The following is a 26635-nucleotide window of genomic DNA, read 5'->3' on the forward strand; positions in this document are numbered from 1 at the left end:
TAAAAATGACCATCACCATTGGGACTAATTGTCATACTTTTGAGCATTTTCTCAATAGCAGCCAATAAGTGAATGGAAATAAAATCTGAACAATTAGAAATGTTCTTTTTGACTATTAGAAATGGTTCCTTTTGGTCTGGGAAGAGACAACATTGGGCTAACATTTTAGAAGTTTAAAAAACAAATATTTTAATGGTACATATCTGAACATGAGCTATTTTCTTTTAAACTTGAATAGCAAGAGCTATTAACAGCAAATTTTGACAAACATAATGTATAAATATGGTCTAGGACTCTATGAGTACTACACACTGTGTCCTCTTCAGATAATTCTATCCTTTGAAATCACCATTTTTATGTTTCATAGTCACTTTATAACATGGAAGACTGTGACAATTTCATTAGGGTAGGAAGGAATGATGAGTGTATTTGGCAGTGAATGTTAGTGTTTCAGTGTAGTTGCTGGTTATTGTGTTTTAAAAACTGGAAGAAGTGCACAGATCATGGGATGGACACTCCTGGTTAGGTATGTTTTAAAAATGGAAATAAATAATTCTTCCAAATGACAAACCATCTCCTGAGAAACAAAACTAATTTCCAAGAACAGTATTACTATATTTGAAGAAGGTGTGGTATTCTTAACTATAATGACCTGTTTGAAATTTGCAGCTAGTACCTTTAATTAAAAATTTAAAAAATTTAAAAAATAATGTGTTCCTTGAAACTTTATAAAATAAACTACCTTTCTGGTTACTAGATTTCTGAATCTGTTTCTAGTTTACTCATTACAAAAATATGCAGGGTCTGCACCAGAGACCAAGTGAAGCTGGTCTTCAGCTGGTACTGAAGTGTGGACACTGGGGATCTTTTCGGTGCCTGAGGGACCTAAGTCATCCTTGTGCTGCCCTTAACTGAGGTAGGATGAGGCAATGTCTCCCTCTTTTTCTTGCTAGGTACCTCAGATGGTGACCTGTGATTGTTCTTTTTAGAAGAGTGGTGCTGAGCCTTACCCCGTCAGCCAGTGAAGAGGACTTGAAACGAGGAAACATAAAGGAATGCTTTGAAGCAGCTGGAATCCTGGTACTGGCTGCAGAGCCAGTGCTCATCACAGCAATTCTCGAGGACTGTTCAGATCTGGGCAGATTTTGTTTACCCAGATTAGAAGTGGTTTCATAGACTTGTCCAGAAGAAAAAGTTTTAGGAGAGTCTCTCTTCTCTGTTGTGGGTTTTAAAAAAAATATGAACAGCAAATTGAACATTTGTCCATGATGTGCCCCTTACCAAGGCAAAATAAGCATTTTGAGTGACTGTCATTGAGGGTCATACCTGCTTCACATGAGGCGTGATACTTAGAATCTGGAGTTTGTTGTTCAGTTATGAAGGCTGAAGAAGCTTGGTAACCAAAAAATGGAAACTTAAGAAAAAATCCTACACTAACCTAAGTACTAAACTAGCCTAAAGGAACAACTGTTTACAAAACTTTTTAAATTCACAAGTGCACAAGAGTAAAAACACTGCTCACAGTTCCATCTCATGGCCACAGGTGGTAAGAAGGAATGGAAGGATGTTGACCCTGCTCTACCCTTTATGCAGGTGAATGGCATAAAGGCACTCTGTATGCAGGTGTGGTCCGATGGACACTGCTGACCAAAAGATTCTGCTCTTGATGCATGGGCCACATGCAAACCAAGAGTGGAATATATATGGCTAATCACTTGTAGAAGAAACAAACATTTTCAGATTACAAGGGTTTCCTTCAATGCCAATTACACAGTTGCTAAGAAATGTGAGATGCTGGAAGTTTTCCTTCTTATTATAGAAATATATATTCCTCATTATAAGTCTCCTGGGAATCTTCCCCACCCCCCACTACCTTAGAGAGACTTAGGGTATGTCTTCACCACCTGCCGGATCGGCGGGCAGCGATCAATCCAGCGGGGATTGATTTATTGTGTCTAGTCTAGATGAGATAGATTGCCCCCCCCAGAGTGCTCTCCCGTCGTGTCCTGTACTCCAGCACCATGAGAGGCGCAGGCAGAGTCGATGGGGGAGTGGCAGCAGTTGACTCACCGCGGTGGAGACACCACAGTAAGTAGATCTAAGTACGTCGACTTCAGCTACGTTATTCACGTAGCTGAAGTTGCGTAACTTAGATCTATCTCCTCCTCTGTCCCGCCCCCCCCTCCCCCAGTGTAGACCAGGGCTTAGAGTAAAGTGATTTAACTGATTCTGTCCAGGTTCTTATTTTTTAAAGGTTCATAGTAATGATGGACAATTTGTTGTCAAAAGCATTATTTATACATCACACTATAGTAGAGTAAAATGGGTTGTAGGCTGTATTTGACTCATTGACTAAAGTATTGCATAACATAGTAAGTCATCCGAAAAAACCCAAAATCTGAATGCATATAATCACAAAACATAATTCCCTCACAAAGGAATATAACTAAAAAAACTATAAAATACATCAAGGTTTTTTCTGAAGCTTAGCTTACAACCTATTATGCTGCTTGAGTGATTTCAAGACAACAATATAAATTAACAAAATATTGCACCTTCTGCATATTTCGAAAGCAGCAGCCAGTGAATCAAAACAAAGAGAATAACTGATCACCGGAAGGCTCTCAAAGCAATAGCAACACACACACACATATGAAAGGCAAAGATAAATAATTTAAGATGGAATCATTTATGTAATAGGAAAGCTTATACAACATGATGAATTTAGTGTGGTAAATTTCTTATTTCAGTCTAAGTAAAGATTCAAGTTCTGCAACACAAAGCTGTAAAATAATACTGGAGAATATAGTGTACTAATATACAATTTGTAAAAAATAGCCTGTGCTAGTCATTGTTAGATTTCTAAACTATAAAGTCCCTGACAGCAGTTCACAGTGATTTTTATCATTTATTTTTTCAGATACATATGGTGCACAGATGATAGCTTGTTTTACAACATAATGGCAGCATCAGTCTTTCATTATAAATAATTAATTGTCAAACTCTTAAGGGATAAAAAGTAGTACATGCTTTGTTTTTCCTTAGTATTTTAACCTATTAAAAAGCATATAGCTAATACCTTAAAGAGATAAACATATATAAGAAGTTAGGGCAAATGCTGCAAAGAAAATTTGACTCTACTGCTAACATTTGTTAGTTCTTTCACAATAAATATAAATCAAAATCAGCTCAAACAACCTATTGAATAGGTCAATAAGAGCTTCTTTAACTCTCTTTCACCTCACACATGCATCTTGCTTTTTCCTAATAATGTTAAAGAATGCCCTTTATGTAACACAGCTGATGAATAGCCTTTAATCTTCTTGACAGGATCAGTTCATTCCCTTAGTCCATTGAATTCAGTCAGTAAATCCAGGGTTGCAATGTGTATGTTTGACAGAGATGTTACAGGAACAGGCCTCTACAGGAAACAGTAAATGTGAATGGTATTAAAATTTTCCTAGAATCCCAGTATTGTGTATTTCCACTGTAATGTTAGTTACCTACAGGGCACTGGAATCTACAGCATGAAAACGATAGAATTCTGAAGAATTTAGAGAGGCTGATGTGTCTTGGAAATTAAAAAATAAACTGTATTTGGAAAAAATTCATTGAATAAATCATTGGTTTACTCTGGGCAAAATTCAGGCTCTTATGTGTACTTCCCTTCGAACAGGTGGAAAAATGTAACAGGGGAATCCCAGATTCAATACCATCATGTTACTGTTGTGGTACAGGTCACAGGTAAAGTAGGAGGAAGTAGATGCATTCTTGCTTCTCTGTGTGGGAAACACTGTTCCAAAAAAGTGTTCCCTCTGGAGTTCTGCTCCACGCAAAGTTTCTTTCATTACTTCCTTTGTGTTTCTGACACAACCCAGTTGTGAATGTAAAATTAGTTCCTCCCCTTCTAAACCACGAACATAAAACTAATCCGATTCAGAATGAAGTCAGGATATAATGATCTCATCGTCATTTTTATCTTTTGGTTTTGACAGCTGTGTTGGCTCTCCTCCTTGCTGAAGTTTGAACTTTTCTGGAAGCTTGGAAGCTATGGGGTCTTGCTTTCGAACTCTCCTCATTGCACATTTTGTACAAAAATGGCAGGTCTTAAAAATGCAGAGGGAATATATGTCAGAATTCAAATCTCTAGGGAATAGCTGGTTGCATGTCTAATCAAAGATCAGGCAATGAAATTATCTATGCTATACCTGTCAAACAGCCACAATAAAAAACCAGGAGATAGTTTATTCCACTTGCTTAATATGGGTGCTTCTCAACTGGGCCCAGAATTCTATGTGATCACAGGAAGAAGAGAAGTGTTTTGACAGGTCTGCATATGTCAAACATACATGTGTCTGTCTGAATCTCAGCTCTCTGAAGCACAGACGTTCACCTAAACAATGAGGAGTCCCGTGTCACTTTCAAGACTAACAGATTTATTTGAGCATAAGCTTTTGTGGGTAAAAAACCCCACTTCTTCAGATGCATGGAGTGAAAATTACAGATACAGGCATAGATATACTGGCACACGAAGAGAAGGGAGTTACCATACACCTCTCTTCCTCCACAAAAGCTAGTTGGGTTTTATTGTTCTCTTTGATTCGCTTTTCATCCCACAGGATAGACAGAGTTCAACATACACCTTGTACCGTGCAGGGCACACACTTTTCTATGCTATTGAGAATTTATGTCTATGCCACTCTGTGTCATACAGTCTGTGTTCAGGTCACCAGTCTGCTGTGTCTGCCTTCTGAAGGCCCACATAGGGGAAGAGACTGCCCAGGTTGCCAATTAAGGGTTAATTAGTAAATGTACACTGGACCTAATAAAGGTCACCCAAGTTTAGTTAGAGATGGCACTCCTGAGGAGAGAGGAAACTTCTGAGAAGGGGAGCTAAGTTGAAGGTATGCTCCAAGAGACAGCAAGCTCTCTGGGCACCTAGAAGGGATGCTCCTAGAAATGGGAGAATTCTACAGAGAGAGCTGCAGTTGGAACCCCCAAGCAACAGCCAGAAGCCTGGCCTGCCAGAGGTATGAGGTCTCATGGGGAAGAGCTGTCCTGGGGAAGAACTACTCTTGACAGACCTCCATAAACCCCCCTGGACTCCAGATGAAGACTCTAGCCCAGAAGCAGCAAGAGACCTGACTCCAGAGTTGGTGACCTGAGCTGAGTGAACCCCAGGTGAAGAGCCTGGATGGAGATGAGTAGTGGAGTAGATGGATTGGGACTGATTTGGTCTCTCAGCTTGGAAGCTGGGATGAAGGTTTTGTTTAAGCTTTGTGGTGGACTGTCTGTTAAATAAATAAGACCCTCCAAAGAGGGTCCTCCTTAATTTCTAATGCCTTCTTGGACTTGTTTATACTTGGAGTGAAGGGAAACTGAGGCAAGCTTCATCAAGCAGCATCATGCCTGACTATGATAGATATACACAGAGGATAATAACTGAAAAACTGAATTACATAATAACTGAATTAACTGATAATAACTGAATTACATCTCCCCTCCTCCCTTAGCTTTCCTTTCTATCTATTTTCCTGAGACTCTTCCTGCCTCCTCCTTTCCCCCAGCCCTAAGAAAACACTCAGCTTTCCCTCGCCCAATCTTCCTACCTTAACATGAGTTGGTTAAATACATATATACACACATATATAGGCTGTGTTTAAATAATTTTGTGAAAAAAGGAAAATGTATATTGACCATATATTGTTATATCATTACCAATATGTGGCTTAATATCGGTAATTCTGTATTAAGATATGTATCTATACATGTCAAGACCAATGTAATTGCAATGTTTTATTGTAAATTACCCAAGATAGCAATACATAAAATCTTTCCCCAGAACAACAAAATTATGAAGATTGTATATCCTGTCTCCAATGACGATACATGCCTTGTTTTGCCAACCTGGGAGCCCAAGACCAATGGAACACTAAACAGTTAAAAAGCCCTTTTCTGTAAGGAAAGAGGGCACGGGGGTCAATTGTCAGGAGCTGTCCAAGAAGACAGGCTCACACAGAGAATCTGTGGAGGGAATCTTAAGAAGTTGGAACTTCCCCCCTCCAGATCCAGGGAACAGTAAGCCTTAGGGAAAGCCAGGCATGCACATATCCCAATTTTGGATGTACTTACATTAAACAATGGATAGTGGGAATATAGAAGAAAGAGTTTAAGTCAGCTAAAAAAAGTAATTAGTAGACATAAATTAAAGAAAGATCTAAATTCAAGAAATAGTCCCTTCCTCCTTTAATTGCTTCTTGCTTTTAGAATGCTAATTGCTTCAGAATGGAAGCCTGCAAATAAAATTTCAGTCAATAAATAGTCTATCAAATTTTGGGGTATGTAATGTAAGGATAAATTCACTAGCCTTAAATACCTCTACATCATCATGCCTCCTAGCTTCATCCTCCTTACTTTTACATCTCCATCTACCCTGACCCTCCACACCCTTCTCTTCCTCCTCACACCTGCTGAATTTCTCTGTCTGCTATCTCCTATTTTCACACATTCCCCCTACTGCCTCACTCATAGCACCATAATTCTTTCTTTCCAAAACGTACACATCTAAAAACCAATATAATTGGTAAAAGTACCTACATACATATTGCTACATATCATGGGATTCCAAGACATGCACATGATATACCTAAGTAACCACATATCTGTATATTCTCAACCCATGTGTTTTGTTCCCCAATTCCCCTTACACTGATTGCAACTCACTTGTGTGGCTTATCTCGTATTTGCATTGTAAACTAGCTCTTTAGGGAAGATAATACATCCGTTTTATTTGTTTGTGAAGTGCCTACCTTGCTTTGGTGTGTTTAAAAAAAATTCACAGAAAGTTAGAATGGAAAAAAATAAACATGAGTAAAGCCAAATAAATACATCTTTAGTATCATAAGGATTCCCTTGATTCATTTATTTAGTAGTTGTAATTTATTCTATACATTTTATACTGCCACTTTGACGAAACTTTATATTGCATCCTTGCACTACAGCAAGGTACTTAAGTACAATATGGTGTTAACTACAATGATCTATATGATATAGCAGCACTTTAAAATAATTGATTGTGTATTGTGTGTCCTGGCTTGTCACTAAAATGTTCTTTTTTTTACTTGAGATTAAAATATACATTCAACAAATGCATGTCAGGAAATTAGGCAAATATTATTTTGACCATTTCTATAGGTTGTTTATACATTTGGTTGAATTAGCATTCATGTAATATGTAAGGCTAACCTGGACACGTCTTACAAATATTCAGTCCTTTGTTTTCCTTGAAGGAAAAAAAAATCATAACTGACTTTCCACTCAGAAATAAAGGGGTAAACAGACTCGCATTAATGAGCTCATCTATCCAAATACATCAACTCTCAGTATGCAGCATTTTTGCTATTGTATCTGTCACAGTTGCTTGATTTTGATAAGTAAAGTCACTCATGGGATAAAACTAAGTATTCTCTCCGATTTGATAATTTCACATGAGTCTGTTGATCTTGTTTCATGCAGTGTCTACTTAAATTTGTCAGGCCAGCAACAGATGAATAAGACCCAGACAGCTTAACAGATGACAAGTGAACCATAACAATTCATGGTCTCTTTGTGTGTGCGCATCTATTTTATGCATTAAATAGGAATCTTTTTTAAATTTCACCCAACAAATGAAGGCACAGTTATGTTGTTTTAGTCAGAAGCCTGTTTTCCTTCCCTGCTGGCACTATTAAGCCCATTATCTCTATAGGGGAAATTACTGCTTTGATAGCACAAAAACATCTTCATATTGCACAAAAATCACAAGTGTGCCACAGAAAATACACTAAAAGTAATTTTCTAACAAACTGTGGCTTTAAAAATCTGACAACAGTCACGTGGCACTAAATCAACTGGGATCTCATTTCAGAGGAACAGCCGTGTTAGTCTGTATTCGCAAAAAGAAAAGGAGGACTTGTGGCACCTTAGAGACTAACCAATTTATTTGAGCATGAGCTTTCGTGAGCTACAGCTCACTTCATCAGATGTTTACCGTGGAAACTGCAGCAGACTTTATATACACACAGAAATCATGAAACAATACCTCCTCCCACCCCACTGTCCTGCTGGTAATAGCTTATCTAAAGTGATCAACAGGTGGGCCATTTCCAGCACAAATCCAGGTTTTCTCACCCTCCACCCCCCCACACAAATTCACTCTCCTGCTGGTGCTAGCCCATCCAAAGTGACAACTCTTTACATAATCAAGTCGGGCTATTTCCTGCATAGATCAAGGTTTTCTCACATCCCCCCCACCCCCATACACACACAAACTCACTCTCCTGCTGGTAATAGCTCATCTAAACTGACCATTCTCCAGGTTTAAATCCAAGTTAAACCAGAACATCTGGGGGGGGGGGGTAGGAAAAAACAAGAGGAAACAGGCTACCTTGCATAATGACTTAGCCACTCCCAGTCTCTATTTAATTTAGGCTTAAATAGAGACTGGGAGTGGCTAAGTCATTATGCAAGGTAGCCTGTTTCCTCTTGTTTTTTCCTACCCCCCCCCCCAGATGTTCTGGTTTAACTTGGATTTAAACCTGGAGAATGGTCAGTTTAGATGAGCTATTACCAGCAGGAGAGTGAGTTTGTGTGTGTATGGGGGTGGGGGGGATGTGAGAAAACCTTGATCTATGCAGGAAATAGCCCGACTTGATTATGTAAAGAGTTGTCACTTTGGATGGGCTAGCACCAGCAGGAGAGTGAATTTGTGTGGGGGGGTGGAGGGTGAGAAAACCTGGATTTGTGCTGGAAATGGCCCACCTGTTGATCACTTTAGATAAGCTATTACCAGCAGGACAGTGGGGTGGGAGGAGGTATTGTTTCATGATTTCTGTGTGTATATAAAGTCTGCTGCAGTTTCCACGGTAAACATCTGATGAAGTGAGCTGTAGCTCACGAAAGCTCATGCTCAAATAAATTGGTTAGTCTCTAAGGTGCCACAAGTCCTCCTTTTCTTTTTGGGATCTCATTATTATTATTAATATTTATATATTTGTTTTGGTAGAACTCACAATGTACTGTGCACTTTCAGGACATCCAAGAAAGAATGGTCACTACCCCATGGGGCAGGACTCTAAGAAACATGAGCTGTTCCTTAAAAAGAATTTGTTAAGATAATTTTTTTTATATTTTTAAAAGTCCTTATCTGTACTCCTAAATAACAACTTGGACTCCAATGGGAAACTGCTGAGCTTGAATTAATATGCAAACTAGATACCATTAACTTGGGTTTGAATAGAGACTGGGAGTAGCTGGGTCATTACACATATTGAATCTACTTCCCTAAATTAAGTATCCTCACACCTCCTTGTCAACTGTCTAAATGGGCCATCTTGATTATCACTAGGAAAGGTTTTTTCTCCTGCTGATAATAGCCTCTTACAGTTTGTATGGCAACTTCCACCTTTTCTGTATATCTATATCTATATCTTCTTACTATATGTTCCATTCTATACATCTGATGAAGTGGGCTGTAGCCCATGAAAGCTTATGCTCTAATAAATTTGTTAGTCTCTAAGGTGCCACAAGTACTCCTGTTCTTTTGCGGATACAGACTAACACGGCTGCTAATCTGAAACCTGAAATTAAATAACAGCCGCTTTAAAAATGAAAAAAAAAATCACTTATTCTGTTTGGTTTTGCATTTCACTTTGATTAGATTGGCCAGTTCTATTCTGATTTTCATTACCACAATAGGGGAAATGCTTAATTTAAAATACAAGTAAAAACAAACATCACCACCATTCACCTGATTAAATATTTCTGTTACCCCATTTTATTTTATATCACCAAAGCACCAAAATTAAATTTTGGGTTTAAGGTACTTGACGCAGTCCCTTTTACAAAATTCTTCCATATGTTTTTTTTTTCACTTTACTGACATGAAACACTTTCAGGCACTCAGAATGCAGAGATATTGTTTAGTTACAGAAACATAGCTATATTTTCCCCTTATTTATGCAATTTTGTGCCCTCTCATTCATTACAGGGTGTTATTTATATAATCACTTTATTTTCAGTTAATTCCTCAATATCTATGCAGTTTACTATGACTGGCTCGCAAAATAACTCGATGGTTACTACTCAGTAACTATACTCTGAATATACACATTTCTCTCCTCTGACTATAATTGCTCAGCTTTGTTTCCTGTATTCAGTTCTTTAAAACTGTTTGCCAGCAACAAAGATGTTACCTCAGCTTCTCATTGCCTTCAGCTGAAGCAGCAAAGACTCCAATATTTGCATAAAAAAGAAAAATGTTTATAAAACAATGTTCAAAAACTCAGACTTATTCACTTCCCTTTTCCTTGCCTAATTACACTTCATGTGAAGTCAATGGGAGTTTTGTCTACACATAAAACTGGTGCAAACCCCGTTATGACACACTGAAGCCAGTTATAAACTGAGTGAAATCGATGTAGCTTAATTCAGTAACAGGATACGTGGTGATTTCATTAAATTAATTTTAGTTAAACCAGTGCAAGTTTTGTATGCAGCTCAGCCCTCATATGGAAGCAGGATAGGACCTTTCTTGTCATCCTACTTCCACACACAATCCTTCTTTCCTCTCTACAAGCTAAGAAGGGAACTTGTTCCCACAACATTAAATATTTATGTACTGGGAGTCTGTCTACTTCAAAGTCTCCATGATTACCTATTGGTCGCGTAAGGACTCTAGCTGTCAAAGAAGACCTGGAACTGTATAAAAATGTCTTAGGGTCCTGATCCTTTTTATCTCAGATCTGCCTGATGCTTCATGCATGGAAAGCGTAAGTCCTAAAACTGAGATCTCCAGTCCTAATCTGGATCACCCTCAATATGAATTTTGGACTATAACCTATGGACTAATTCTGAAAGAACTCTTTGGAACTACAAAGGTCACCATCTCTACTATGAATCTAATCTCAGAACTGTACTCATGTCTGTATGTATACTGATCTCTTTCTCTTTTCTTTTAAAATACATTTTAGTTTAATTAGTAAGAATTGGCTGTAAGCGTGTATTTGGGTAAAATCTGGAATACTCTTTAATCTGTGAGGTAATATGTCCGATTCTTTGGGATTGGTAGAACTTTCTTATATGATCAATAAGATTTTCAGTAATCCTCATTATATCTGACTTGGGTGTCTGGGTGGAGGCCTCAGGCTGGGTTGCTTTGAGGGAACTGTGTTGCTGGCTTCTGGATAACCAGTGAGGTATTATAGAAGCTGTTTTGTGCTGGCTTGGTAAATCAAAGTGTTGGAATATCCACCAGCTTTGGGGTGGATGGCCTGCCCCATTCTTTGCAGTACATCCTAACAGAGTGACATCAGCGTGGCTCCCTGGGATCCTGGTCACAGGGATACATCCTGAATATAATGAAATATCATAGAAAATAGCTCATTTAGCAAACGTAAGAGAATCTCAGTTTCAATATAGTAGGGCTAAATGGAGCACTAATAAATATCTGCAGGTGTTACATAACGTGCAGGCTACTAAGACAGTACATCTAAACGAATACACTAAATTTAGAGTTAAAAAGAAGATACATCAATAACAGGCTTTTTTGCAAGTGAAACCTTTCATGCTGCTCAGTGCTTTGCGTAAAACCAGTGTGTGTGGAAGCCATAATTTGGGGCAGAAAGCTGTTGTATATTTCCTCTCCACATTGAGGGAGGGGGTAAATTTCATGAGCTTACGCTGTATTGTTCTCTGTGCAGCGCAAGATGGTATAATTTTGTGTTTACTTTCCAGAAAGGAGGTGTGTGCCTTAGGAACTGGGAGATGCTCTAGCTATGCCTCCCCATGCAGAGCTGAGCATCTGTATGCACTGCAGTTGGGTGTGTCCCTACCTGTATGCGGGCTGGTAAAGTGCAGGCTGGAGCCTGGGAGAGGGCTTGGCAGGCTGGTCATAGCAGTACAGTGTAAAGGGAGCCCAAGCTGGTGGTCCAGGGAGGGGCTCAGTTCCAGGTGGCACCCTGAGGGGAACCCGTCACACATACATCACACAAGGTGTATTAAGAGTTATGAATATATGTTGGCATTATGACTCAAGTGTGTGTAAACCAGGTATGTAAGGGGGAGTTGGTAAACATGTCTATCCAAAACAAAGGAATGTGTGTTCCCCTCAATTTACATGTAAACAGGACCATCAAGATAGCAGTGGGCGGAGATGGCAGGAAACAGAACAATCGCGGCTCCACTAAATAGGTGGGTGGCCCTTCAGTCTCTTGAATGTGGCCACCCAGGTGCGCACCTTAGAGAGAACTATCCGCGGACCACCTGAATGGAACTCATGGACCACTGGTGGTCCACGGACCACAGTTTGAGAACCTCTGACTTAAACTATGTCCTATTGTTAATAAATTTGTTTTATTTTTACTGTAAACCAAGTCAATGCTGTTTTTAAATGAAAGTTAAGTTAATAAGTTTGTGACTCTAGAGGAACAAATGGACCATATGTCTTTGAACTGTCCAGGAAAGAGGTGGACATTACAGAGTGCATGGTTTTGAAAAATTTGGGATTGGCAGTGTGTTCGGTCACCTCATTGGTTGTCACCAAGGCTAGTGGAAGCCAGAGAGGGGCTGTAGACAGGCTGCTTGGGTCAGAGCTGCTGAACCAGGGCTGTCTAAGCACACAGACACTTGTAAGCTAGTTCGGAGCATCCCAGGCTGGGAGCTACAGGAGCAAAGCATTGTGAGGCATCCAAGGCTACAGGGCTAGTGGTGACAAAACCCCCTCACTTATCTGGATTGCACCCTTGAATCATCACTGTGGCATGAGGCTTTTATCAATCTATAAGCCACCAAGTAACCAAGCCAAGTGAGAGATGCGTTAATTAATTTCATTAATTCATTTTTAAGAACACAAGTGTACTCATGTAGACCTGACAAAACTGCATGTACGCATTAATTTTGCAAAGCAAAGTCTGTCTGCAACAAGTGACACAGCAGGAACAATTAATCAGCAACAGAACAACTCTATGTGCTGCAAACAAGTCAATCATTACTGATCAGTACATAACTCTTTCAGGAAATTAGGACATGGTATTAAAGAGAAATTGAATAATTGCAGTGTGTAAAAAATACATTAATTGCTTTTCAAGTGAATAAATACTGAATCTGGAGTGAGAACCTGAAGTAAAATTAACTGTCAATGAGAGCCCATGCTAACAGCCATTGACTAAAGTGGATGTATTTTCTATGTTTTGGATATAGAAATTCTATTTTCATGTTTTTCAAATAAGAGAATCTCAAATGATATGGTTAGATTGTTCCTTCTGCCTCCATGAAAAACTCAATGGAATCCTACAGGTATAGCAGGAGTGGGTAGTGATAACTCTGTAAGATAATACTTCCTCATATTTCATGGAAGCCCCTTTGTTGATGGTGAAGGAATAGAGCTGAGGGGATAGATATTTGCTGTGCACTAACCTTAGTCAGCTCCAAGCCCTCTCAAGAATACCCTCTAAGTCTGTGGTGAAGAGAGAGAGAGAGTGTGTGTGTGTGCGTTGGGGGGCATAGAGTCACCTAAGCCAGTTTTTGTCCATAGTTGGAATTCCCAACCTGGCATAATAGGTATAGAGCTAGGGTTAGCATGTGAGCCAATAACTGCTCCTTTCGTAAGAATGGAGCATCAACTCTGAAGGCAGTTAAGTGTTAGATGAGTTACATGTCAACATTGTTAACTATTTCATTGTTGTTAACTCCAGCTGAAATTTTGCATTATTCTGGGAACATGGACAGAGTTTGAGCAGAGTACTATTATTTTCCTCTCCAAAACTGATCCCACTGCTTTTATCAAAGGAGCTGAGTCTGAAATTTCAACTACAAAAGCAGTAACAGTGAATTCAAGTTTTGAAATAAAATTTCAACCATGGCATGCAGAGATTCCTTGAGCATTATATTTTAAGCATGATTGTTAAAGTGAGACTAGAATTTTGGTGTTAGTACCAACAAAAACATAGCAGCAAAGCAAGAAAACAAAACATCTTGTCTAGCCACAAAATTTGGAATTATACTGGGAATTACGAGGATAGGAAAGATCTTGAAATAAAGGAAAGGCTTGACATTTTAATAACTTATACAGTGCAGCTGTTTAGAGACTTTTTAAAGCCTCATGGGAAACTTTAAGACATATTCAATTTAGAGAAAATTCTGTTAATATAATGTATACTTTTCACTTAAATTATTTTAATCTCCTGCACAAAAAGTGCCATTTGACCTTTTAGCTGGAGCTTTCTATAGACAATTTTAATCAAATACACACAATTTCATTTGGATGACTTTGTTAAAAATTCATTAACAAAAGGAGATTTTTCAGACACTACTTTTAAGAATGTGACGATTACAATGGAAGTACAATGGCAGAACCTATCACTATACTCTGAACATTTGCAATGAGAGTAGATCATCAGGCAGGCCGATGTAGAAGAGCTCTGCTGTTAGTACTTGCCCATTGCAGACTATTATCTAACTGGGAGTATATTTTTATATTCATTTCATGTGTATGTTTAACTTTGGAACTGAGAGACAGTTTTGGCACAGGAGTGCCTACATTTGTGGGGGAGCCAGGAACCAGGCTGGTGCTCACCTCTCTTATTACCGATGTGCAAGTCTTATGCAGCATATTAGTGTAAAAAAATTGCTGAATTATAACACAATATATATAGTATACATTCATCTGTCTGTATCCCTGACTCTTGAGGTTTTCAAATATTATTGCATTATTTTAAACGTCTTGTTCACTGCCTTTTTAAAATGTCTTTCTTTACAGTCTGCTGCTACTGTAATAGGTGATGTTTGTCAGAGGAAGGTGAGGAAATAATTGAGCATATGGAACATCAGCAGTTTAAGATTGAGATGGAATCCAATTTGTTCCCAAAATGAAAACGGGGGCATATCCTCTATGTTTTCTCCTTGTGAAGATGCTCTCCAATTGTGTAAGCTAGTGTGGTTTCAACAATAAAGTTACCTTTTGAGGCTGTGGAGGAAGCTTCTCATCTTGTATTTGATATTTTGGGAACTTCCTCAAAAATAGTTTCTTTCCCTATTTTGGATTTAAAAAAACAAACAAACAAAAAACAGCCTGCAAAATCTAGTTGGGCCAATCCAGCTTCTTGTCCACCCATTCTAAGAAATCTGATAAACTGTACCAGGCCGTCATATCCCATTACCATTTTATTTATGTGATAAGACAGAGAAGGTTCTACCATTTAGTCTGAATCAGGTGGCACATTCCCAGGAGTGGGAATATGCAGAGGCCACTCAAAGAAGAACCTGGGGTACACCGTATCCATAGTTCACAGGCACATAAAGGTATAATACATTAGTGCTCCAGTCCTGGTCTATGGACTTTAATGGAAGAGTCAGTATCTGTAATATACATGGCCCTAGTTTTCAAAGATGTGCATGTTTAAGTGGCCACATCCAATCTGGGCATATGAATCCTTATTGTATGCAAACAAGGAGGGATTACACACACACACACACAACAGAATGTGCAATAACAATCCCCAGCTGTTGTGCATGCACCAGGGATGTGTACACCAAGGTCTGCACACTCATAAGGCAAACTCACCTTTGAGAGTTTGGATCAAAATATGTTGTTCTAAATTGTTAAGTGTCAGTTGTAAAGATTAGGGAGGACAAAAGTGACATTAAACACAATTATAAAATAGCATTTGTTGGGGAAGCAATCACATTTGCTGACAAATGATCTGAAATGTGTGGTTTTTAATGCACAGGGCAAATTTTGTTTTCAGGTACACATTTGTAGCCCCACTGAACTATATGGGGTTGTATGCATGAAACTGACAACTGAGTTCAGATACACACCTATGTATTTTAAGACTCAGGTAAAACATTAAACACTGTAGGTGAAATTTTCAAATATGAAAATCCCAGACACTTATAATTGTGATAATTGTGATAATAGCAGCACAGTTATGGAGTGGTATGGTCTCTAAGTGTACAGTTTTGGTTTAAGATATACAGTTCTTGGGCACTGGAAGCATTTGGCCTTCAAATGTTGGCCTTAGTATTTATATGCCTAATCCTGCAAAATTTATGCACAGAAGACACTTTACTCATGTGAGAAGGTTCATGCACTTAAATGAGATCACCTCATAGAAGCAAAGTTACTAACATGCATATTTAGAGGATCAGGCCCTGTGGCATTGCAAAGACCCTTTCACATGTATTGTTTCAAGCACCACATAAAGAATAAACTGAAGAATGAGGCATACATTATAACACTACAGGCAAAGGCATGAAGTCACATAAATCAGTAGCAGTCAGGAGCATATATTAAAAGCGCTATATATTAAAAGGAAACATTATGATGTTTCCTAAGTGACATGCGTGTTCCTAGAAGAGCTGATATAGTATTTTCCTTACATTGTGCTATTCCACATATCTCAGTAAAATTATTAGGGTAGTCCTATGAAGAATAGAAGTAACTTACCTATTCATTTCTTCAAGACAGTCAGTTGCAAAGTAAAAGCTCTTAATTTTTGGGTGGCATGCTTTGAAGGCACTGTAAAACAAGCAAAGGAGAAAAATGTAGTTTTTTTTTCAAATAGTTTGTCTATAATGACTTTATTCCCCTTTGTTGATAAATTTACATGATGAGGTTGAAAAGTCCTCCTTAGACTTACTTGCTCTTGGGTACTTTAGAATGTTTTAGAGTTACACATACATTTTTCTATGTGAGTTCAATGAAAAATGATAAAAGAGAAAAACACCTTGTCATCTATGGATGAAAACATTTCAAAGTGCTCACTCTTTAACTGACCTCTCAAGTCCTCATCCTCAAAGATAACCAGAACAACACCTTCAAAAGATGAGCCTGGGAGCTTAAATTCATAACTTTGATAGACACTAAAAACCATGGACTTGATAAAGACACTGGATTTATGGCTCATTACAACAATCTGTAAAATCATTAACCACCCTTTTCCCCCTATGACTGCAGAGGTATTAACTTGAATGGTCTCCTACAATATGTATTACTACTGCTGATGGTTCCAATGTGTGGAACTAAACAATCAGTTCCACCTTATATTTAGCTGTGACACTGAGTACATTTCCCAGGCCTGACGGAGAGCTCTGTGTAAACTTGGAAGCTTGTCTCTTTAACCAAGATAACTTGGTCCAATAAAATACATTACCTTGCCCATCTTGTCTCTCTAATATCCTGGGACCAACATGGCTACAACAACACTGCAAAACAGATCCGGTAGCACCCAGAATAAATTTACCAATTCCCTTCTGCATTTGTTCTGTCTCTCTAATCAGGGACTTTTCATTCAAATTGAACTTGATGGCAGCAACCTTGTCACTCTGGGGGGACATAAGACATAGAACTGCTTCACTGACAAGTGAACAAAAATGTGGAAGCTCTCATTAGTGGGGGCTACCACTCCTGAGTTCAGAAACAGCTTCTAAGAGTGAAACTGAAACCAGTCAAACCTCAAGTGGTCTTGGGGTTTGTAATTTATTAGCTTTGATATTTTTGTTTGTTTCTTGTAGTCACAATGGGCCCAATTAACCCCTGGTATAACTTCATGTAAGTCAGTGGAGTTACATCAAGGGTGAATCTGACTTGATTTCTGAAGCTATCATCAGCTGTGTGGTCAATGTCTTATCTTTCACATACAACTTTTTCATAGCTGAGTTTTCTTGCTGTGCTTAGTGTCTAGATTATTTACCATTTCTTCAGTTTTGGGACCAACCTCTGGCTAGTGGTTCAGGATGTGTATATCTCTTTGCATCTATTGTAGCATCACTCTCTTATAAAACTCCTGGGAAGGCATTCAGCCAACAGTTTTCTGTTCTTTCACTAAAGAACTCATCCCAGGTCACTGCAGAGCCATAGATAATATCCCGCAACTTGTAATCTTTCATTTCCTGAAAGGCTGTCGTTTCGGAGTAGGTATCCATGTTCGTGTTGGGTATTTTTTGTAAAAAAGTCACTTCCTCTGTTACAATTGCTCTGGCATTAGTTAGCAGAAAAATGAAAGAAATATCTTAGTCTGTAGTTTTCACTAATAAAATGGATAAGATGAAGAGTTGTCCACCAGCAAAATAACTTTGGAGGGTAGAATAGGTGATGATTCTGCAGGTGAGTATGTGACTACAGAGACAAAACTCTGTACTTTACATAATTTATTAACCCTATCTTCAGTTATTGATATGCTTGTTGAGTTTACATACTTTGCTGACAGTATTATGTGCTTAAAGCATGTGGGATTTGCATACAGAAATAATAATCTCATTTTATTATTATCAATACAATCTGCACTAGCCTTAGGCATCATTATGAACAGTCCATGCAAGCACTGATCTTGGATCCAGTTTATGAGGACTTCTGTGAATCCTGTTTTGGACTTCATACGCAATAAACTGTGGAAGTAACATTTTGTCCATGATAGTTAATAAATATAAGAAGTGTGTTTGTCTTAACAATACTATATACTGTATGTTATTCCATAAAATTCCCCTTAAATATGTGCCTTCCCCATAAAAAAAAAGTGTGTGTAGAGGCAGAGATTGCAACTGTTGATTTAGAAAAAAAGAATCATGCTGATATTTTCATTTTTAAAACATTATCTTAGCTCTATTTTAATAGAAACTCAAGGTGCTGTGAAAGAAACAAGACTGACAATGTTACAGACTGACACCCTCTAATTATCTACAGAACAGGCAAGCTTCTTGCACCCAGCACTAAAAATATATCTCAGATGTGGTCTATGGGATCATCTCTTGAAGTGGGACAGTAGATCATTATTCTTGCTTATTCAGCCCTTGGCTTATGTTTTGACACTGCCAGCATGGGTGCCAATAACATGGACAGCTGTCCACTGGGAATTGGATTGAGAACCCCAAATTATTTTTCACGCAGGTCCTTAACACAGGTATTTGATAAAAATAAGTAGACTATAAACCTAGAGATGAATGGCTTTGCATCCTATTATTCATTTCAAAATCAATTATGTGGAAAACCATGGGGAGGCTTAGTCCTTCAAAGTTAATGGATTCTTATCTAAAAGCACCCATTAAAATGATGTATTTTGGATATGCTCCCTAACTTGAAAAGTGTTCTTCTGCCAATGTCCTGATCCATCTACCAGAGTCACAGGCAAGCATCATGCTCCAGAACAGCATTTATCAAACTGTTGTATGCGGAGCACTGGTGGTCTGCAGAGAGCTGGGTGGTTACATGGAGCTCCTTTTTTCTAGCTGCTTTTACAGGCTAAAAGTGGCCCACTTCACTTGTCCATGTACTTCACTGAAAGAACAGCTTAGATGCCTAAAAAAAGAGTTGGAAAGAAGGAGTCCTCGTATTTGTTGCTGTGTAAGAGGATGCAAAGAAAGAGGAACTGCTGTCAGGAAGCAAAGACACCCATGGGACAATAAAAATTAGCTAAATACTCTATTATTTGTTACCACAGGCGTGTTGCACAGTAAAAATTGGAAGGCAAGTGGTCTGCCCAAGTTAAGGGGCAGGTGGCTTGCACAATATTCATCTGAGGTGCCCATCCGAATGGGAGAAGTGGTGGTTCACAAGACACTGTCATTCACACTATGAAAAAATGTGACAAACCCTGGTAGTAGCATGTGTTCAAGGCTAGGAGCTAAGACTGCTTAGTTCTAATTCATTCTCTGCCATTTACTATGCAGCCTTCGGCAAATCATAAACCTCTCTGCCTCAGTTTCTCTGTCTACAAAAAAGGGATATTTACCTCACTTGATTCTTGCAATTAGATAACATTTGTAAAGTGCTATATAAGTCCTAAGTGTTCTTATCATAGTCATACCTCCACATCGTCCCACTTCCTTCATATTACCGGATAATTCTTTCATTACTGATTATCGTTAATAGCTGGATTCTGGGTTAATGGCTTTGAAATTGTTTCTACAACATCTGGACCAGAATTAATTTTATATTTAATTTGTCTATTTAATTAATTTATATTTAGGCTCCCCATTTTTATTTTTAGTAAGATGTCCAAGGACATGATTTTGATTTTACGTCTGCAGGTATGTCTTCACAAACACTAGCAGCTCCTGTATGTATTCAAACTTAATGTTAGAAGATATGCAGGAAAATGCCTGTGACATTAATCAAGCCTAGCCTGATTAAAAGATCCAGTAATACTGCACATGTGGAAAGATGGCTGAAACCAAAATTCACACAAGGGGACTAATTCATATTACCACTTAAATAAATGGAGTTACCCCAAGGAATAATTTGGCCCACTATCTCATATGTATTTTGTACAATTAACTGAATAAAATTTTTAATAAAAGCAAAGCAGTCTATTTATACTTTAACAAGAGGAAATCTCCTTTCCTTCTGTCCTCTTCAGAATCTGATCTTATATCTGATATCGTATTTGTTACTTCCAATGTTATTTCATTGACACGAAGGGGAGTTGTATTAGGCCTTGCAATAATGCCATTTATGATGCATTTTGATGGTTCCAGATATATTTAGCCTCTTTTATTAACAGTTTCCCAGTATCAGTGTGGGGGTTATGTGTATGCACATGTGTACATTTTACTGCAGCTCTATTTATGTGATGTTATTTCTTTAGCAAATATCTATGCTCATTGTTGAACTCCTATAATGGTTCATCATAATCTGTACTGTAGTGTATCTAGAAAAAGTTCCTTTAATAAATATGGTAAAAAACCAAGCAAACAAAATGAAATTACTATTACTTTATAGCTACATTATAATTTATTACGGGCTTTATCACAGAATTTACTACCATAATAGTGAGTTTCATGTCTTTTTACCGAGTTTCTGGTATCATAGACATCCTCTTGCCCTCTGAGGAAGATTGAATGTATTTTTTCTGGCTCCAGGTTTGTGCAGTGTGCAACTTCCAGGTCTTTACTGAACTACAGAACAAGTTTCTTTTAGAAGTGTGTGCCAAACTCTTTTGTTTGGGAAAGCCATTGGTGTGGCATTAAAGGAGTGTCTTAATATTTGTACTTGTTTTATATAAGTGGAATTTTAAATAGAATTTTGGCTGCACTGTTTTACTGTGAGATGCCTAGATGGCATGAGGGAAAAGCAGCTGTAAGATTACAGGCTCTGTCCTATATTCCTAGATCTCTCTCAACTCCCATTAAAGAAAATGGCCCCAGCTCCTTGGCTAGTGTATGTCAGCCATGCTTCATTGACTTCAGTGGACTGAGAGATTTATATTAGGCAAGGACTGTAGTCAGTAGGTCTGATTCTCATATCATGTTGGCATCAGACGGATTTAACTCCATTGATTTAAATGGAATAACTCTCCTGAGGTCACAATCAGGCCCAATGGGAATTGTGAACATTCAGCACCTTGCAAGACTGGGCCAATATAATACATATAGGTATGCATCTTTAAAAAAAAAAAAACTCTGTTTTTCCTGAGTCATCCTCTTTTGAACTGCAATAAAATAGCTGTTGAGAGCGATACTAGGTTTGTCTAGCTCACATTTCTATAGCTGTACGATAGGGGATATTCTTGACAAAGAAACCAAGTCCTCAGGGAATGAAGGCTTCTATTATTTTGATTGTTTATGATATATTCCCTGATTAATAATATTTTGCAATATCTAAATTAGAATACCCATCCTTGCATGATAATTAATAGATGTAAGAATTGGATCAGGAAACAGTAAACATAGAGTTATGAAAAAAGCAGAAATGAACACTTGTGCTATTAATATCCTGAATGTAAATCACACTGTAATATTTACCATTATGATTTATTCGGACTTTCAGAGACACAAATCATAGCTATGGAAATCCCAGTTTGGCTGATTTCTTTTACACCCCATCATTAACATTAATACATACAGTAACAGAATTTTCCAAGACAAATGCATTCAGAAGAGGTAAATGTGGAAACAGCGTAAGAATACAAAATCCTCTGCCTGTACAGTTTCCTCTCTGTTGGCAAATTAATTATTCATTGGGGTGACTGGGCAATGGCTCAGCATAAAGCCAACTTAAGTCTCACTTCAGCCTATGAAATAGGACTTAAGTGATTTACAGGCCTTGAAGTAAGTGTTCCTTTCACCCATAGACATTTTATACTCTCATCTCACTGACTGATTACTGGTTTCAGAGTGGATGGGTCATTACACAAAGTAAAACTATTTCCCCATGTTTATTCCCCCCCCCTACCCCCCACTGTTCCTCAGACGTTCCTGTTAACTGCTGGAAATGACCCACCTTGATTATCACTACAAAAAGTTTTCTTGCTCTTCCCCCCCCCCCCAACCGCTCTCCTGCTGGTAATAGTTCATCTTAAGTGATTACTCTCCTTACAGTGTGTATGGTAACACCCATTTTTTCATGTTCTGTGTGTATATAAATCTCCTCACTGTATTTTCCACTGAATGCATCCGATGAAGTGAGCTGTAGCTCACGAAAACTTATGCTCAAATAAATTGGTTAGTCTCTAAGGGTGCCACTAGTACTCCTTTTCTTTTTGATCATTTGCTGATGATTTAATTGTATCACAATCTGTTATTACCAGAATTTGATGTTTTAATGAAGTTATGAGGACAAAACAGCCCAGAGAAACCAGTTATTAATACCAGTTGGGGAGATGATGTAAAAGTTAAAGTAAATAAGCCAAAGGACAAAAATACTGTTAATATTGTAATTGTTATAAATATTACTTGCGAATTGAATTAACTGGAAAAATTCTGTTTTGCAAATGTAAATAGTGAATTCCAGGACAACCTCTGAAAAGAAATGGAACATTCTTCTGGTGCCCCACTAGATGGCGCACACCGACTAATTATATGTATTATAAGTCCTCGGACTTACGATGCCAGACTTACGTCGGATGCCACTTACGACGCTTTTCAATTGACTGCTCGTTTCACCCCTAGGTTAATCGATTTGTATAAAGTTGGCTTGAAATCACTTCCTGATTGCGTTATGCTGGTAAGCAGTTGGAAGGGGTTGCTTCTGATTGGCTTCTAGGCAGCAGGGTAGCTTGTCGCCAGGTAGGGTTGCTGCTTGCTTTTGATTGGCTCCCGGCCCCGGGCTCAGCCAATCAGAAAGCTTGAACAGTGATTGGCTGAGGCTCAGCACGTGTGCCATTCTCCTTGGCTTTCTGAGCCTGTGTTGCTGGCATTCTGAGCAGCATATGTGAGTTTATGTGTTTATTTGAATGCTGTTTACAAAACACAGTGTACAGTAAATACATTGATGTTGCCACATGAGTCATCTATAATTCATTTAGTACAAAACTATGGGTTATTGTGGTGAAAATAGTGTATCGAGCCTTGGTTCAGGAACCAATCCCACCTTCATACCATTGATTCCTATGGGAAAAGTAGTTTCGACTTACAGCGTTTTGACTTACAAAGCAATTCTGAGGAACGAATTGTGTCGTAAGTCCAAGGACTCCCTGTATATTAAAAATAAGGTTCCAGTGCAATGGCTTTTTGGTTCTCGTTACATATAAGAAATTATAGGTGGCCTGTGATCCATCTGTTGACTGCTGTGGTGTTTTTAGTTTAATATTTTTAGTGGCAAGTGGCCTAGCTTCAGAGCACTGGAAATGTCCAGGTTATTAATCTTTGGCTATATCTTTCACTCTCTTCCATGCCAAATGACTACCAGAATTCCTATGCATCTCTGGTAAGATAGATGGGACTTGTACCTTTCTGGGGTCCAGATATCAAATGCATGTGTATATATATAGTGGTACTCAAAAATCTGCAATTAATGGGCCATTAAAATGTGGATAATGCCACTCCCTCACCTCACAAGGGTGATGTGGAGAAAAATTAATGTTTTTGAAGCAAGGTGGGTGAGATAATATCTTTTATTGGACCAACTACTGTCGGTGAGAAAGAAGCTTTTGAGCTTACACAGAGCTCTTCTTCAGGTTTTGAAGCACTCAGATATTCTAGTGGTGAGCACGATAGAGAAGCCCATGAGGAAATTAATAATTGTCTTCAGAACAGGGTTTGAATAATGCAGAAGGGTATTTTTCATTCTGTGGCTTCAGGTTAGTGCAGTGCCAGAAGTCAGTATCTGTTAGAATTGTGTTCAGAGTCTCTTGGTGTGGCATCCAAGGTGTATATTTTTACTTATTATGTTACATAGGTAGAATTTTAAATAGAATTTTGACTGTACTGTTTCATTTTGAGGTGTCAAGAATACTCTGGCAATAAACTTCCATTAGATAAAATGCCCAAACCTGTAATTCTTACATATTCAAAACTCATACTGAATTGAACGGCACTTTTGGGTCCACAGGGAATGTAAGATTGAGACCTCCAATGTTTTAGCATTATTCTGATCAACAGTGATTCATTACAGATGGATCCCCACTAATCCCAGCTCTCAGAATTAGTTTTATCAAAGGCCACCATGAAGTAGCAGCATATTTAGATTATTTACAAGAAACTTATAATAACTGAGAAACTGCTGACACTAAGCCTACTAAACACACTGGCAAACTTCATGTCTTATGTGAACATAGAAGTACATTTTTTATTAAACTGGGTGGGAAAAGTGCAAAATAAATCCGATGAAGTGCTTATACTTGGAAAAGTAACATGAATATATGAATGATACATACCTGGCAAACAAAATGACTAGTATACTAGCATATATTGTGTTTAGAATTAAATGTTATTAAATTTTTAGAACATGATCCTGCCCCCATTGAAGGCAATGGGTTTAACTTTTTTGTCATTGATTTTAATTGAAGAAGGATCAGGCAGCCTTATGCATTTACCCTTTACCACAGAACTGACAGTGTCTTTGAAAAAAGAGCATTTAAACAGGTGATATTTGTACTACCTCATATGAAGATTTAAACTACTTCGGTTTCTGTTTGGGTTCTTATATTTCTGCTTACTCTTAAAAATTTTTTTTTTTAAATATGGTGATGGCGATACTGCCTAAAATCAATGGAACATCTTTCAGTGACATCAGCTATCCAAACTCCATTGGTAGCACCCAGGACATCTTAGCACTCAAATATAGTGCCTGAAATCATTACTTTTACTCTGGAGGAGAGCTAAACCTTGGTGAGATAATGCCATGACTCCTATTTATAAAATTAAGTACCTTCATTAATGGTATGAGTGAGACAATTATTCAAATCACATAGGACATAGTAGTCTAACAATTACGCATTTTTGTCAAAGTTTCTCAAGGGTATTCCGTTCAATGTGTAACATGGGCAGCAGTAACAATTATTCAGTAAAGCAGCTTCCCCATGATTGATAAGAATACTGGAAAGAGAGACACCTATTTATTTTTGCTGTTGGACCCAAGTTTCCTTTGTTCACGTAACAAAGGTCCAAATCCTGCACTCCTTACTCTTTGAAAACTCTGCATTATGGCAATAGGTGCTTTGAGAGAAGTGCAGGATCAGCTCCTCAATGACTGACCCTACTAGTTTTGTCTGTGCTCTGAGATAGAGGAAGCAAAATTAGTGTTATCTCAGCTACAGCGATTTATACACTAACACTAAGAACTCTTTTTAAGACCATTTTTCTTCTGTTTCCTTAAAATAAATTGAAACCACAAAACAAACAATTGATCAAATAGTTCTTTGAGCACTTGTTCATGTCCATTCCAATTAGGTGTGCATGTGTGCACGGCAGCCAGAATTTTTTTCCCATAGCAGCATCCACTGGGTCGGCACCAATGGTGCAAGTAGAAATCATTTCTTGCTGGTACTGCCCTCATGGGAGAGACACAAGGGGGGGCACGTGACCTCCCCAGGTGACCTTCCATGTGACGCCTCCCTGCCCTGCCCCCAGCGCAGGCCATCCACTCTCTCCCTGTCCCTTCCGACACCCTCCTTTGTATATACAAACATCAACATGCTTAACTATTCACTTTCCCCCTAAATATGTAGTATTCAGTTGGTCTATATGGAATATGAGAATTGGGTGAGGAGCCATTGCAGCATACATATGATTTATTAAAAGACAAATTTTAAGTAGAACTATATCCTAAACTTCTTTATGGTATTGTACCCAAACATTTCATTTTAATGGGGGATTCAACTTCCTTTATAGGAACAGACTCCTGAAACTCTTACCAGTCCATAAAAGTGGTCCATAGTCATGCAAATAGTTCCATTGTCTTCAGTGGGATTGATCAAATGATTAAGGGTTTACAGGATTAGGTTCCACGTTTGGAAATTGTTCTGGACGAAACTGACAATGTCTGAGCTGTCAGATCAGAAGGAGCTTCATTCAAATAAAGGTGAGCCGATGTGTGATAAGTCTTAGCTCCGTTGCTAAGATGAGAAACATATTTTCAGCAAAGTTCTTGGCAGATTCCTGAGGCAGCTGGTTTAAGACCGTCAGTGTCCAGCATTATAATCTTCACTTATAATTCTCTCACCCACGAAGCTGGAAAATGAGGCATTTGTTTTCTTTGTTTTGCTGCTCCAGTTCCAGTTAACAAAATGCATGTTAGACTAGTTTGGCTGCAAAGAATAATTCTGTGTACACTGGGGACAATACCTGATTCCCACCAGGATTCAGAACTGAGCTGACATCAGAATCCAAACATCCTCTGGTCGGTACAAGCAGAGGCATTCTTCTAATGATTTGGACTTGATGT

The 26635-nt window shown here is 38.3% G+C and overlaps 1 protein-coding gene across 1 annotated transcript in view; it reads right to left on the reverse strand.

Moving 5' to 3' along the window:
* The window catches only part of LOC140917643 (connector enhancer of kinase suppressor of ras 2), a 461714-nt gene that overhangs the window by 17165 nt on the left and 417914 nt on the right, over positions 1–26635 (reverse strand). The window contains exon 20 of the mRNA XM_073360900.1: positions 16484–16555. Within this exon, the coding sequence (XP_073217001.1) occupies positions 16484–16555 (72 nt within the window). The remainder of the gene's footprint in view (positions 1–16483; positions 16556–26635) is intronic.

The sequence above is a fragment of the Lepidochelys kempii genome, chromosome 9, assembly GCF_965140285.1.
Source record: "Lepidochelys kempii isolate rLepKem1 chromosome 9, rLepKem1.hap1, whole genome shotgun sequence".
NCBI classification, from domain to species: Eukaryota; Metazoa; Chordata; order Testudines; family Cheloniidae; genus Lepidochelys; species Lepidochelys kempii.